General features: G+C 50.6%; 1 protein-coding gene across 3 annotated transcripts in view; it reads right to left on the reverse strand.

Moving 5' to 3' along the window:
• CHCHD6 (coiled-coil-helix-coiled-coil-helix domain containing 6) overlaps positions 1–16,279 on the reverse strand; it is a 238,782-nt gene that overhangs the window by 40,351 nt on the left and 182,152 nt on the right. For all 3 annotated transcript variants that reach the window (XR_002143494.2, XM_011229722.3, XM_034658882.1), the window contains exon 6: positions 3,677–3,747. Coding sequence is in view for 2 of the 3 variants with exons in the window: in XM_011229722.3 (XP_011228024.1) it covers positions 3,677–3,747 (71 nt within the window). In the remaining variant the exon portion in view is untranslated. The remainder of the gene's footprint in view (positions 1–3,676; positions 3,748–16,279) is intronic.

The raw sequence follows: 16,279 nt of genomic DNA on the forward strand, positions 1-16,279 counted from the left end.
AGAGAGAGAGAGAGAAAGAGAAAGGGAGAAAGAAAAAGAAAGCAAGCTAACTGAAATGGTATTTCACTAATTTTGGGATACAAGTGAAATCTCTAAAATGGTTATAAAGTTCTGTGTGTTCTGGCTTCTGCTGACATCTTAGTCCTGGTCTCTCAGCCTTCATCCTTGTCTCTGTCTTCTCATTCATTCCTCTCCAGTCACACTAGCCTTTCAACTCCTCTAATATGCTAAATAACTTCCTGCCCCTGGGCCTTTGCACACGTGGAAACTTCTGTTTGAAGTGCTCTTTCCCCTTCCTTCCTCTGGCCAAACCCCCCTCATCCTGCAGGAATCCGTTTAAATGTCACTTCCTCAGAATAGCCTTCCCAAACATCTAAGTCTGCATTAGGGTCCTCAGACGTGTGCCTTTTATTTTTTTATTTTTTTTTAAAGATTTTTTTAATTTCTTTATTTGACAGAGATAGAGACAGCCAGCGAGAGAGGGGACACAAGCAGGGGGAGTGGGAAAGGAAGAAGCAGACTCATAGAGGAAGACCTGATGTGGGGCTCGATCCCATAACGCCGGGATCACGCCCTGAGCCGAAGGCAGACGCTTAACCGCTGTGCCACCCAGGCGCCCCAAGACATGTGCCTTTTAATTCAAACACTTTCTTTCATGGCTCATTACCATAATCAATCATTGTTTGAGCAATTGCTTTTTATGCAATTAATTTAAAAATATTGTTTGTCATTCCCCAAATGACAAGCTCCTTGCTGACAGGAACTGGAGCTGTCTTGTTTATCATTTTATCACCAGCACCTAGCATGGTGCCTGGCAAAGAGTAGACACTCTATACATGTATGTTAAATGAACAAATGAATACACGGACATCTAGTTAGCCACCTAAGTAACCATTCTGTTTACTCGAAGTTATTAAAAGATGCTCACTGTCTTGGAAGAGAACTATTACTGCTGTCAGCAGTTGGCATTTATTTCTGTGGCATTTACGATGCAATTTACAATCATTTGCTAATCCAAGAAATCTCCCAATCAAGGATACCTCCCTCCATCCCCAATGTTTAAGTAAAATAATTTCTAATTCTGCACTGCTTCCTGTTTACTCTGCTTGGGCAAAGGCAATTTTTATTTTTTATTTTTTTATTTTTTTAGTAAATTCTATTTATTGAATCTGTGCCACACGATGCCAAGCTGGGTGCTGCAACGGAGATTCAAATGACTGCCATTATTAATAACGGTCAAAACACCACCACCAACTGTTGACACGTGAGGTCTACTTTCTCTGTGTTATCTCACTCAAAGCATTAGAGGGGTATCAGCTCTGTTTTGCACATGAGGGAATCAGAGAGATGAAGTGACCTGCCCAACACCACAGGACTGGCCAGTAAGAGGCAGGGCCAGGTTGGATTCCAGGTCTGCCTGACTCTAGAGCCCAGGCAGGCTCAGTGCCATCCCAATGCCCATCTCACATTCAGAGGGGCTCTCGAGGGACAGCAAAGATGCAAAGACACATGGAGAAGAGCCGTGGCTCTGAAGCATCTAAGTGAAGCTCAACCCCAGCTTGGAGTGTAATCATGGACCAGGTAAGGGGCATCCCACCTCTCCAGCCTCAGTTCTTCATCTGTGAAATGCCAACAATAGGAAATGAGAGGACACAATGGAAGTGCCTTGCAGAGCACCTCCATTTAGTCATATGCTTAGCATATAGTAGTAATTATCAAGGGATGTTGTAAACCTTTGAAAAAACCTTTCACTTCTCTCAGATTAAGAAGACACTCACATGCCATCTCCCCTTTGCCTTCAGAAGACGTGAGGGTGAGAAAGAATGTGACAGCAAAGTCAAATGCACTAATCCTAGGGACCAGGAGGCCAGGAGTCTCCACTCTCAGGATGGTGGGCCACATGGCAGGTGGCAAATGGCATGGTCACTGACAGTAAAGCTGCCTGGCTTTTCCCCAGAGCCTCTTCCCCTTGGCAGGCTATTCCATGATCCAGGTAAAGAGGGAGAGGGGCTACAGATCCAGCAACACTGCCCCACAGATAGTTCAGGGAATGGGCTCCGGCAAGGGACTGCACTATAGTTTTGTCCATTTTTAGGGATCACATTATTGGGGTGGCTATCATCCCACAGCGTCTGGGGTGTGACTGCTTCTCAACCTCTCCTTCTCACTGAGCATTATTCTGAGTATCTCGCAGCCCTGGATGAACTTGCAGCCCTGGATGAACTAGCCCTGCATGTACCTGCCATTCCTTCTCTGTGAGAGCAGCTGGAACATTCTATTCCTTGAGGTCTATGCAGCTCACAGCATTTGCTCACACCCAGAACCCCCTTTGGGATCCTAACAGGCAGACATAAGACTTTTCCGTCTCTACCTGCTTGCTGAGTCTCCTGTTATGCTCCAGGACTTGAAATCCCAAGATAACCTACTCTTCTGCAAAGCTGTTCTGTAGTCCATTCCAGCAGTATGGCCTCCTAGCTTCAGATGCCCCATGCTGCACCCCAGATTTGTACCGAGTCCATTTGTTCCCACTGCCCTTCCTGGCTCTTTGCACGGTTTGCATCAGCAGCTGTATTTATAAGCACTTTGTCACCTCCTAGTCACCCAAACCTCCCTCTGATGATTCCTTTTCGTCATGCCACGTCCAACCCCTAGCCATTCTGCACTGTGACCAGTTTGCACATGGAATCACCCTGATTTACGCCTGGGAGGGAGAGACCCTTGAGGGAGGAAGAGGGAGTTGGCCCGGTCCACAAAGACCACCTTCACACAAAGGACCCAGAGCGCAAGGCCCAGCTCTCCCTTCTTTATTTTTTATTTTTTTAAAGATTTTATTTATTTATTTGACAGAGAGAGAGAGACAGCCAGAGAGAGAGGGACAACAAGCAGGGGGAGTGGGAGAGGAAGAAGCAGGCTCCTAGTGGAGAAGCCTGATGTGGGGCTCGATCCCAGAACGCAGGGATCACGCCCTGAGCCGAAGGCAGACGCTTAGCCGCTGTGCCACCCAGGCGCCCCTCAGCTCTCCCTTCCATAGCACCCTCTGCAGACCATCTTGTGATTTCACCCTGAAGCAGGGTGCAGTTATAATAGACACACTGCATGTACCTGCCATTCCTTAATGTTCTGGCTCTGAGGCCTCCCTCGCAGGACAGACAGGGGACTGGACACTGGCACTCAGTGCTGTGCAACCTCAGCCAGCCATCAGTGTCCCTAAGCACCAATCCTTCTGGGAGTAAAATGGGAGCTGCCCTGAGCATGTCAGCATGCAAGAGGTATATGGCTCAGGGCCAGGCACACAGAGCTGCCCTCAGGGAACAGGCTTCTCTGAAAACTACCTCCACAAATTGGGGGTGGGCAGCAGCACCCATTCCTTGACTCCCTCGGGAGCCTAATGGCCACTCTGTAGCCCAGCCCACAGCACATCAGGCCTGAAACAAGTCTGCCAGTCTGCCACAGCCACTCCCACTGCCAGGGAGCCAGGGAAGAGCTGAGTGTTCATTTGGCCAATTAGAGATGACCAATGGCTGCCTCATATCCAGGTGAGAGACCAAGGAGCAGATGGTTGTCTAGGTTATTAGAGAAATTTGAAATTAGGCAGGTGGTGGCAGGTTTCAAGCTATGTGTGGTGATTCTTACAAATACAGGCTAAGTTTACAAAAAATAATAAGCAAATTCTTACTTTATCGTGCCCTCCATTTTCGAAGCTGCCTCATGGAATTGCTGGGAAGACAGTTTATACATCTCGGTATTCTACAAAGAGAAAAACAGAACTGGTTACCAAAGATTGAAATTTCCCTCTGGCTCCCTCATGGGAGCAACCATGCTAAAAATTGACAGATTTTAATTTCTTGACCAGCATCAAAGCAGATCAGTGATTGATCCACTGCTCGGGTCCAGCTCCCACCCACCGTGGGCCAACCTTGGCTGCAGAATCCTACAGTAGCAATGGCTGGAGGGACATGTGGGTCCTCTGGTTCGGGGGTTGGCAATCCACCACTCATGGCCTGCCACCTGATTTTGTAAATAAAGTTTTATTGCAACACAGCCACACTCATGATTTGTTTAATCATTGTCAATGGCTGCTTTTGTGCTACAACAGCAGAGGTGAGTAGTTTAAACAGAGACTAAAATACTTGCTGCGTTTAAAGAAAAAGCATGCTGAGACTTGATCTGGTCCAACCCCTATTTTATAGGTAGGTGGGCTCTGCTGCCCAGAGGTGAAACAACTTGCCCAAAGCCACACAGCAAGTAGCTGTGCCAAGACCGTAGCCCAGGTGTCTGGTTCCCAGCTGGGTGCATGCTCTGCTGCCTACCATGACCACCATGTTCCCTGGCAAGGCGGCTCCCTGCCCAGAGCTGCAGCGTGGTACCAAAGGCATGCACCTCCATCCCTTCCGAGGTTACCTAGTAAGTGTGCACATACAGACCAGACTGGTGTAGAGGACAGCCCGGCCTTGCTGTAAGACAAAGCTGGGCTAAAGTTACTCCCCTTCTTTATGCCTCAGAGGCCCAGAACCTAGCACTTTCCACTCGTTTCCAGAAGAGACCAATAAAAACACCCCTGCTCACCCAACCTGCCACCACACTCCTGGTGGAGCACCTTGAGGCTCAGAGTGGATAGACTGATTTTTTGCAGGAAGCAGTCTCAAGAATGACACCCCAGAGGATAGCCCAAGACAGGCCAACAGCCAGACTTTTCAGGTGAGGGTGACAGGATAGCACAGGTGCCATGTGAAGCCTGCTTACCCTTGCAGACCTGGGCCAGACTCTTTTCAGAACCTGTGTGGGAGGGGTGGTTGCCCCTCTTTTACAGATGGGTACACGGAAGATTCCAGCTTCAGGTGCCTCCCACTGGCAGGGGTCAGTCCCTGCAAGAAGTTTGAGAGGCGGGTAAAGGGACCCTGAAGTCACAGAGCTGTGCCCCTGTGCATGCCTGTCGGACTCCAAGCCTGGATCTCCGCACTCTACCAGGCACAGAGATAGCCTGGCCCCAAAGGAACAATTTACTCCTTAGACAAAATGGAAAAGGTGACAGGTACCCAGATCAGAGCCATGCAGGGGAACCGCCTTACCCCCATGGCATCCCATCATCCATCAGCAGAGAAGGTAACCAAGACAGGGGTAGGAATCACCTCCCCTAGACACCTGCAGGGTTATCAAAGGCAGAGTCTCGGTGGGAACCTGGCCCTCACTCCCATCCTGGTACCTGCCTTGGGGAAGAGCCAAAGGGGGAGGGCCCACAGAAGGGAGTGTGCCTGAGGGAACACCTGGGGCCCATTCCAGCAGGAGCCTGGGTGCCAGAATACTGCTCTGGGCTGTGCTGGGGTGAGCCCAGTGCTGGGTCTTCAACCCCCTAAATGCTGAGTGAGCCTGGCAGGTCCCCACCTCAGAACCGGGGAGATAGCCCATGCCTCTCTCCGCCGGCCATCAGGCATAGCATATGGGAAATGCAAACACTCCCAGCACACAACAGGCATGAAATAAACAGGGGTTCTCCTCCCCCCTCACCCCCCAGCCAGAACTGTTCTGGCTCCTGCAGGGCTGTGCTGACTCCAAGCTGCCCCATGTTTTCTCCCTGGAGCCCTGATGTTCCAGCTAAGAGATTATAATTTTGCCTCAACCAGTCTGACATTCGACCAACATGGACTGCCCTGGGCGTGGGAGTAAGGACACAGGCCCAGGGCTTCTCCCGCTCCACGGAGATGCTCTTCTGTGATGTCCTTGATGGGGATCATTTACACTCAGTCTGACCCTTCTGTCCACGGGCCCTCACAAAAGACAGCATGTCCATAGGCCCACATTTCCATTTTTCTTGGGCACATGTGGTCTGTGTTCTTTAGTGAGTCATTTACTTCCTGGAGTTTATTTCCTCGTGGTAAGACAGGGCTCCCACTCCCCCGCAGGATGGCTGAGAGACAGGGTTGAGTGGGGGCAGGCTCACTGTACCCACCCTGCCCACCACAGCCATAGTCATGGCATCACTGGACTTTCTGAGGTGGGCACGGGCCTTACGAAGCTCCTTCATCCACCCTGTCAGTTCTCTTTGCCACAAGACAGTCTCTTGGCTCAGGCCTTCTCCTCTCTGGAGATGTGTCAAGTCACTGTCTCCTAGGCCTGTGGTCCATGGTCTGTCCATGTCCCTTTCCAGGGTGGGCTGCTGGGACCCCAGTGCCTCTGCAACTCCATGTCCACGCAGCCCGGCCAGGGCAAGCTCAGCAAGCAGCGGAGTCACTTACGAGCTCAGACCGAACATGTGGTCGGCGAGATTTGTCACAGGAAGTGCCCACAGGCCAAGAAGTGGTTGTGATTATCCTGCTGCAGCTTCCTCTATTGTCTCTCAGAATGACTCAGAGGAATTCCCCTTCCTGTTGTGCCTGCCCTCCCCGCCAAGTCTGCCATGTCATCTGCCTGAGCAGACCCTGGGACCATGCATCACAGAGCGTCCCCTGTACGGCTCCCCTGGTCTGTGCCTTGGGGATGCTGAGCCCAGTCCTTGTGTCCACCACGCCTTCCTGAGGGTGCTGGAGTCCACTCAGACCCTCTGCCAGGAGGAGGAGGACATTCTGCAGACCCCTGGACCATACCACCACGGTGGGCTTCTCTAAGGACGGGGGCCACCCATGCTCATACGGAGAACCTGCTGAGTGCCAGGGGATTCCAAGACAACCACCCCTGCTCCCCAGCCTCATGGGGCTCCCAGACAACACAACGTCACAATTACAATGGGATGCTCAGCCAACTGTCCTACATGCTGTGGGGGCAGCAGAAAGGACAGTTTGGCAGAGACCATCAGACTGTTTTCTTGGGAGCTAGCACCTGAATCAAGGCCTAAAATTCTTTTTTATATTAAACAATGTTTTTGAAAAAATAATACTTATACATGGTTTAAAAGGGCAAAAGCACAAAGGGCAGAGGGTAGGAATACAGCGACCAGTAAGCCTCTTGGCCAGCCTGGACCCCAGCACTCCCCGCCCACACATTGGCCCTGTGAGCCAGTTCAACCACGCGCACCCACAGCACCACACAGGACACAACACCGCTCCTTGTGTCTTAACTACTCAGACGCTTCATCCGTTTTACCCACTTACTAGTACTCCATCGTAGGTTCCATGATCACAAGCAATGCTGAAAGGCACATCATGGCATCTTTAACTTTGTGCATGAGTGAGCGCTAACTGAAGAGTACATTCTAGAAGTCAAACTCTTGGGCCAAAGGGTACATGCACTTTTAATGAATGGAGTCTTACATGATGAGCATAAACGAGCCAATAAGGAGAGGGAGAGGGAGGGACACCAGACGTTAGATGCTATAGCTTACCAGAAGCAAGGGGAGGGGCTGGAGACGAAGACAGCTCGGGACCTGGGCATGTGGGATTCTCAACCACAGGCCGGAAGCCTGGACCACAGCCCACGGGTTTTACTTCTTACGTGAGGCAGTGGCAGGGGAGATGTGTGTTTCAGAGAACATTCTGGAAGCTGTGTGGACGATGGAGTGCGGTACCAGCAGAGCGCCTGGAATTGCCTGCAGTATAGTCCTACAGGGCCTGGGGAGGCCTGGGCCTTGTGCCTGCAAGGAGTCCTATCACCCGTTTAAACGTCGCAGGGAGACCACTCCAAACACACTGTACTGAATCCACACACGTCAACCAGCACCCAGTGATCGTGAGCTATTATCTCTGGGTGATCTTTCCTCCCCGTTAGACTCTTCACCGTCCCGATTTTGGAGCCTTTTCCTCCACCCTATAAACAGCCACCCACCCCTCCTCTTCCAGCTGCTCCGTACACACATCTGAACCCAGAAGACCTGATCTCCATTAATTAAATCTGCCATTAAAAATTAAATAACGTGAGTAAGAAGGTGTGAGTGTTATCTCTATGGCTTTCAAAAGTCACAGTGTTTCTTCAATTACTTCCCAGGCAGTTTTCATATTTCATACTGTCTGATTTCTCCAAGGGCCTGGATTTGCGAGATCAAAAGACAGCGTGATGGTGAGGGGAGGCACAGTGAGAAGGCTCAGAAGGGGATGACAAGAAAACATGTCGCGGGCCACAGAAGTGGTCCTGCTGCCCCCACTGTGGAGCCATGAGGGACCAGAGCGGGGCAGGGTGCAGGAGGGGGGAGCCTGAGCTAACCCACTAGCCGGGCAGTGGAGCGAGCTGTTGCTGTCCTAGAACAGAAGACAGTGTGATGGCCTGCAGGGGAGTGGCTCTTGGGCCTGAAAGCCCCTTCGGGGGCCATGCAGACTTGCACCTGAGCAACAAGCATTCATAAGTTGTCTACTGTGTGTGTGGACCTCTGCCGGGTGTCACGGGACAGAGTCTACGTGGCACTTCTGTTGGAGAGGAAAGACTAAACTAAGGTCTAAGGACCATCCTGGGAATAAGTGAGGCAGCTGCAGCAGCGAGGATGGGTATGGGCCCTGGAGTCAGGATGCAGCCCTTACAGTGTGTACACCACAGGCCAGTGTCCAGACCTCTGTGTCTGCCTCCTTAGCCTCTCGTCTGAAAAATGAGAATAATAACAGAGCCTCCTTCATATGGTTGTGTGGGAACTGGTATAGATGCCAATGAGATAGTGCATATAAAATGCTTAGAACAGTGCCTGGCACACAGTAAACTCTCAATAAGTGTTTTGAGAACTTAATAGTCAAATGCATATTAACCAACAAATATATTTGGAAGAGAGATCTGGGAATAGTAAGAGTAGGAGAGGTTTGCTTCAGGATGTAAACTCCACAAAGGGAGGGGTTTTCCCCCCGTACTGCTCGCTGATCTATACCCAGAGCCTCCAGCCATGCCTGCTGCATAGTAGGCCCTCAATAAAAATTTGTCGAGTGAACAGAAGTAGAGGCCAGTACCATTAGAAAAGATGCAAAAACACAAGGGAGATGTGGTCATTTGTGTCATCAATCGAGAAAGTTTGCTTTCTCACCCTGTGGGCACCGGGGAGGGCACCATACCGTCAAATGGGAACGCGTCGCTCACAAGGTTCCACAGGATTGCTCAGGCCAGGCTCAGGGCAGGGACTCCCAAACAGGCTGGCCCCTCCACGCCCCGAGCAGTGCTTCAAGGCAGGAATGTCCATCCCTCTGCCACACAAAGACACGAGGCCCAGAGAGGCAGAGGGTCCCACCCTGGGGGCCAGAACCTCAGGGGAAAGAGGCAGGACCTGAACACAGGTCCATCAGCCTCCCACTCAGTGCCTGGCCTTCCCTTTGTGCCTAGCTGTCCCCCAGGGAGAAATTTAACAAGCCAAAGGCCATGCAGACAGGACTCAAAGCCAACGTAGAAAAATGTGAAGTGTGGGATCCTGGCTGCCCAGTGCAGGGGGAGATTGCCAGCAAAATCTGTGCAGGTCACAGAANCCAGCGGTGAGGGGGAAAAAAAAAAAAAAAAAAAAAAAAAATCCCAGAACCTGAGAGAAACAGAGTGAGGACAGAAGAGCCCCAGGCCAAGGTGCTGTCAACATGGCTAAGTCCAGTCATCCAAGGAGATGTGGAACTCACCAGCCCAATTACCAAAAGCTTCTCAAAGCTCACAGGAATGCTAAATTTTAAGAGGAATGAAAAAAATTAATGTATTCAGGATTTAAAGAATCTCTGACTTGAAAATAATAAAAAACACAAAGAAGAAATGCATGTAAGTCTTTTGTAAAGAGTCAAATAGTCAACATAAAAATTTCTAAATCTCAGGACATGTGATCAGCAACACAGTTGGCAAAGACTGGAAATTCAGTTTTGCGAAATGGCTTAACATCTGGTTCCTGGCTACTTACAAAGTCACACAACTACATCTTTGTCTCTTTCCCTCTTCCTGAGCACCCACCAGCTCCAGCTCCTACTCTGCCGTCATGTGGAGAAATGACCTCTCTTTCCAGGCTTGCTCCAGCACTTACTGTAGAAGGGGGTGCACAACAATCTTTCCTTCCATTGCTTGCACTCAGTGATGTCCATCTGGGACCCTCCAGTGCTAGAGCTCCTCCCTTCCATGGTCTCCTCATCCCCAGGCCTACTCTCTGAACTGTCAGAGCCATGTATGGTCAGGCCACACCCAGGACCTCCCACCCCCCAGGACAGCCCTATCTAGGATCCTCCCTGCACCCCCACGATGGCCCTACCTGGGATCCCCCATATTCCTCCCTGCACCCCGCAGGACAGCCCTACCTGGGATCCTCCCTGTACCCCCCAGGATGGCCCTACCTGGAATCTTTCCTCCAGCCCCCAGAATGGCCACAAACCTAGGGCTTCAACCTCATCTGAACCTTCCATGCAACTTGTAATTCTCCACAACAGCTACCCTGACCTTAAACTTGGTACCCGCCCTGAATTCCTAATGTGGGTATATGACTGTGTCTCAACTTTAGAGACCAGTAAGGCTGCTACTAGGCACCAATAGGCACGTCTCCCCCAGGACCAGACATGCCTCTGTCTCTGCCCATGACCTTTCACCCCCAGAGGAGAGCCCATCATCCCTTCAGGTTGCTGGGTTCCAGGGTCCACAGCAGCATGGGAAGATGACTCCCTCTCCCTGAGCCTGTTACCTCCTGGTCCCGTGGGGGAAAATGCAGACCCATCTTTCAGGGGTGCTCTGAGGGTGCAGTGGACAATGGGTACAAGCTTGCCCAGGGTGCCAGGGTTCATTTGTTTCTTCCATTCATTCAACCGGTATTTACTGAGCGCCTATGGATCACCAAGCCTTGCTATGCAATCAGAGGGCATAGCAGTGAACAGGAGAAATGAAGTCCTTTCCTTCACAGAGCTAACAGTCTGGATACGGAAAAATGAGAAAACAATTCTACTCACAAGTGTCATAAAAGGACGCAGCAGGTGAGGGGATAAGGAGCAACAAGATGGGGTGGGAACTATTTTACATAGGTTGATCCAGGCCTCTCTGCCAGGGTGACTTGGGGTAGATGTGAAGAGGGGAATAAGATTCAGGGGAACGTCCTAAGATGGAACTACGGATGACACTTGGCATGTTCTTGGGAAAGCAAGGGGAGCATGGTTGGAAGATATTCAAGAGAAGAACAGATGCAGGGAAAGGACAGGTTGGCAGGGAGTCACTGGGGGGTTTGATCAGGGAATGATATAATCTGATTTCCACTCTGGAAGGATCACCGGCTGCCATGTTACAAAGAGAGAGTGGAAGCAGTGCCCCAAGGGAGCAGGTGGGTCATTTCCTGAGGGCGGTCAAACACGACCCCACAACGGTGGTGGAGAGTCAGCCCTGTGGAGTCCAGAGCACCCAGGAGACAACCTGTGGGGGCATCAGATAGGCTGCTGGGATGTGAGGGAGGGGCTCAGGGCAGTGGCTGGAACCTAAGCAAGGACTCCTAAGCTTTGCTACAGAGCCTGCTCAGTAAGCCTTAGCTGAGCATGGACATCCCTGTCGGCCCTTCTCAGAGTCGGGTCCCATCCGTCACAGGACCCCACTCTCAGCTCCTCTTGCCTTCTGTCAGGCACTGTGCTTCCTCAACTCTCCTCTTCTTGTGCTTTCTCATTAAGTCCACCCCCTACATTTCCTGCATCGACCACCACCATTACCTGCCCAGTGCCTGAATGAGGACCTGGGGCTCCTGGATCAAGCTGGCAACCAGATGCAAGAACCTCTGCCCCCACTTGTCTCTCGACACCCTTCCTTGCTCCCTATTATCACTGCTTTCATTCATTCACGACCGTCTTATGAGGCCATCCTGCACTCGTACACCACACTGGTCCTCCTGCTACTTTCTCCCCTTGCAGCTTCTCCTCCGTGCCGCCTCTCAGCTTACAACTTAGAACTCTCCAACTCTGCAGAGTGGCCTCTGACTCTCCCTTTGAGATGGCCCTCCATAATGAATGACCTTGACATTGCCCCTGGGGAGCTCTGCCCTTCACCTGAGACAACTTGCCATCTTCCAAGCCTCCGTCATGCTCTCTGTATTGTTTCTTCTGCCAATTCTCCCCTGCCCTTCTGAGAAACTCTGATTTGTGCTTTGAGACCCAACAACATCCCCTCCGCTGGGCAGTGTCATTCCTCTCCCACCTCCCACGCAAAACTGATGTTCCCTTCTCAGTGCTCTGTACCGTGCCTTTCGGCAGCATTTCTCAGAGCGCGGCAATCCTCTAATGCGCCTGTTTCCCCAACTTGGACTGGGAGCCGCATGAACCTGGGGTCAGCTTTCTTACTTTATCAATCTATACTTGAAGGACGAACAAAGTTCTTGCTATTCAGCTCACTCTAGACCTTGCAGGTCTCTGGACTCTGCCTGCTACCTCAGCTCTGCCCTCATCACCTCCGGCCTAAAGTAGCCAATGACTTTCTACCTGCTGGGCCTCCAGTCCTGGGCCTAGCCTCCTAGGATCTGCCCTCCTTGTGGCTGCAGGAACAGTTCTGAAGAAACACCCCGTCACGTTGTGCCCACTTGTGCCCTTCCCATACTCCACCAGGGCAGCCCCAACCTGCCCTTCCAGGCACCCCTCATTCCCTGGACATCTCCATGTCCTCATTCCTCACACACGGCTGGCTGCTATCTGCACCTTGCAAAGACATGAACTGCTAATTAGTGTTGTAACAGTGGCTTTAGGTGAGACCCTCCTAGAAGTATTTGCATTTGTGAAAAGTCAGAGAGAGAAGAGCCCTGTCACTTTCTGCTGTGCCGTATGAGAAGTCTAAGGCTCAGAGCTGGGTTTTCTGGACCACATCTCTTCTCTTCTGTGAGTTTAGCTAAGCCTCCTAGCATTTCAGTTGCTTCTAGGGTGTGTGTGTGTGTGTGTGTGTGTGCGTGTGACTGGGGGGGGATTTACCACTCTCCTCACAAGGGGATGAAGAAACAGAGCCCTAGGCATCTACATACACACAACACACCCATACACACGCACACATACTGTAAAGCACTACATAAATGTAAAGCCGTGTTAATCAGCAAAAACTGTACAGGGTTTTTAGAATTTTGATTTACACTGAATATTAAACATTAACCACCAGACCTCCAGGTCAGTGCTGATCTTCTTCTAAAAACTTTTCTTTAAAACATTTTTTTTCAAAGTATAGTTGAGCTGCAGTATTATATTAGTTTCAGGTGTACAACACAGTGACTCGACATTTATATACATTACAAGATGCTCACCATGGTAATTCTGGTCACCATCTGTCACCATATAAAGTTGTTACAATATTATTGACTATATTCTCTAGGCTGTACTTTCCATCCTGATCACTTACTTTATAACTAACTGGAAGTTTGTCCTCCTTACTGCCCCTCCCCTATTTTGCACCCCCTGTCCCCCTCTCCTCTGGCAGCAACCAGTTCTCTATATTTATGAGTCCTTTTCTCCAGGAGCTATTTTTCATTGTGTGGAGCTGAGGCGTGTCTGGGTGAGAAGAACCACACCTTTGGAGTCCTTGGTGATTTACTGGGTGACCCAGGCTGGAAAGGACCAGCACGCCCCACAGGACACACACACGAGGTGCCCATGGTTCCCTGGAAGGGCCACAGCCCCCACAGGAATCTGTCGGGACCGCGCAGGGCGGACTCCGTAACGAACGATCTTGGCACAAACAAGTTGGGTGAGCTACAGAAGGGGCCAGAGGTGCAGGGTCAGCTCCTATTTGAGTCTGAAGGGAAGACTCCACGTTACAGTGTATAGGAAGGGACCAGAAAAAAATGAATTCAGAGGAGTGGGATTATTCAAGAAAAACTGCACGGCAGAAGTATGATAAACAGTTAAAGGCAAAAAGATCAAAGCCACATTTAAAGTGGTCTGTGAAAAAGATGTTCTAGAAAATGTCTACGATATGTGGAAGGTTGAGTGTCTACCCAGACCCAGGGCCGGTACGGGAAGCATGGAGCCAGACTGAGGCCAGGCAATAGATACTGAAAGAGAAAGGGAAGCAGAGAGCTTTAAATGGCTGCTAAATACAGAATGGCATTTAACCTAGATGGACAGAAGCCACGTGAGGGTAGGCAGGGAGGGAATTCAGCGGTGTGCTTGCAGTAAACAGGACTGACAAGGTAATCTAGCGCCATAATCACTCCATTGGCAGGCTGTGGAAGGAGGCAGGGCTGTCCAGCCAGGCCGTGTTGTGCTCCAGCACAAAAGCTGGGCAGTCAGCCATGCCTTGGTGCTACTGGTTAGTCGGTTTTTACATTTGCAGAAACACATTTGCCTAAGTGAATATCTAAATAGTTTGAAAACAAAATGCAGAGCACAAAAGAAAATAAGAGAAATTAAAAAAATGAAGAGACATGAATTTTAATTCCATTTCTGTGACTTACTGGTGAGCTGACCCTGAGTAAAATTAAGAGTCTTGATACTGTGAATTGCTCATTCTCTGCAACAGAGAGTAGCAGAGTAAAACTCTTAAACACAACCCAAGGGCTGTGCCCCTCTGAGGCGGAGAATTCTGTGGGGAAGAAAGAGGTGATGGGATGACAGGGGGCTGCAGTGCAGGCTCTCAGGACCTACTGCATCAGACCTTCAGGTGCAGCCCATGTAGGCCACAATGGCACTAACCAGATGTTTCCGCTCTTTGTGCTGATCCCGAAAGTTCCACGTCCAGATGAACGGCAGAGGCAGGGCTCCCAGTGGGGCACCACACTCAGCAATTCTCAGCATTAGGAGATTGTCCGCCCTCTGTGCCGGAGGCCAGCCACACACCCCTGAGAGCGGGCCTTAGTCCCTCTCTGAAGACTGCCACAAGAGAGAAGCTCCCCCAGGCAGGATGCTACAAGTCTACACCCCTTGCCCTCAGCTTAACCTCCACCTGGCCAGTCTGAGGCAGCATGGCAGGATACAGCCTTGCAAATCAAAGGATAGCTCATGAACCAGCCGCGGCAGCATCACCTGGGAGCTTATTAGAAACAGAATACCACAGGCCCTGCCCGAGACCTGCTCTTTAGCAAGCTCCCAGATGATCTGTGCGCATGTCAAGTTTGAGAAGCACAGGTGTGCAGAAGGTGGGCCTCCTATGGGCTTTGTTTCAATAGCATTATACTAATTTTTTAAAAAATTGAATACCCTTGGTTGGGTCCTGCCCTCCTTAGTTCAGCATAGTCCTTGTATGTCTCTGTGGACCTGCAACTCCAGAGACCTGAATTCTCACTGGGCTTCTGAAGGCAACTACACTGGGGCCCTTGGCTTGGTGTTTACACTCTAGGCCAGCAGCCCTCAACCCTGGCAGTACGTTACAATCACCACAGCACCTTCATTCTAAGCATAAGGCCTAGGCCCACCCCTAGAGAATCCGATGATCAGTCTGGGGTGGCACCTAGGCATCAGTATTTTATTTTTTAAGATTTATTTATTTATTTGACAGGGGAGGGGGAGGAGCAGAGGGAGAGGGAGAGAACCCTAAAGCAGACTCCCTGCTGAGTGCAGACCCTGACTTGGGACTCAATCCCAGGATCCTGAGATCATGACCTGAGTCGAAGTCAAGAGCTGGATGCTTAACCAACTGAGCCACCCAAGCGCCCCAGCGTCAGTATTTTAAAGAAGCTCTCCCAAGGGATTCTCATGTGCAGCTAAGGTTGGCAATCACCGCTGTAAGGCCAGGGAAATCTGAGCCGAAAACATGAGATTCAAGCCTGGCTTTGCTGTGTACTAGATCCGTGCCTTTAGGCGTGTTACTTAACCTCTCTGTGCCTTGGCTTCCTCAACTACCAAATGAGGATGGTAACTGCTTAGTAGGTGTGGTGCCTGCCTCAAAGGAATACGATAAGGATGGAGGGACACAATGCAGGAGGAGAACGTGGTACAAGGCCTGATGATGCAAGAAGCACTCGGTAAACATCGGTGGTTACTGGTGCCATTTCACTCCTGTCTTGCAGGAGAAACTGACCCCCCAGTTATCACGGTGCCACAGTCTTCTCTTACCAGCACCCAATCCTTCCTCCCATGGCATGGTTTCAAATGTTCCCCAAATCCTGTGGGCACTCTTTGGAAAGAGCCTCAGTTGATCTATGTTCCAGAATGGAACGTAAGTCCAAGATAACTCAGACTAGGGAGACAACTGCCTCTTCTCTCATACAGATTACACCTGCATAAGCACAGTCTTAACCAACATTAGGTTTGGGATGATTCCAATTGAGTGAATTCTTGTTGGTGGCCTCTTTGGCACTCATTCCTTTTCTCCCTCTCCCAAGCTCCCAATTTCCCTCGGGGAATGCATATGGTTTTAGGGAAGCAGACCACAATCCCAGATCTGGGGGTGGCAGTGTGTGACTGAGGTCAGACCAACCAGTGCATGCCAGGGGCCTGGCCACAGGGCTGGCGAGTGACCTAAGCTAGTCTTGTCAGAATGA

The sequence above is a fragment of the Ailuropoda melanoleuca genome, chromosome 4 (assembly GCF_002007445.2).
Source record: "Ailuropoda melanoleuca isolate Jingjing chromosome 4, ASM200744v2, whole genome shotgun sequence".
Classification (NCBI taxonomy): Eukaryota; Metazoa; Chordata; class Mammalia; order Carnivora; family Ursidae; genus Ailuropoda; species Ailuropoda melanoleuca.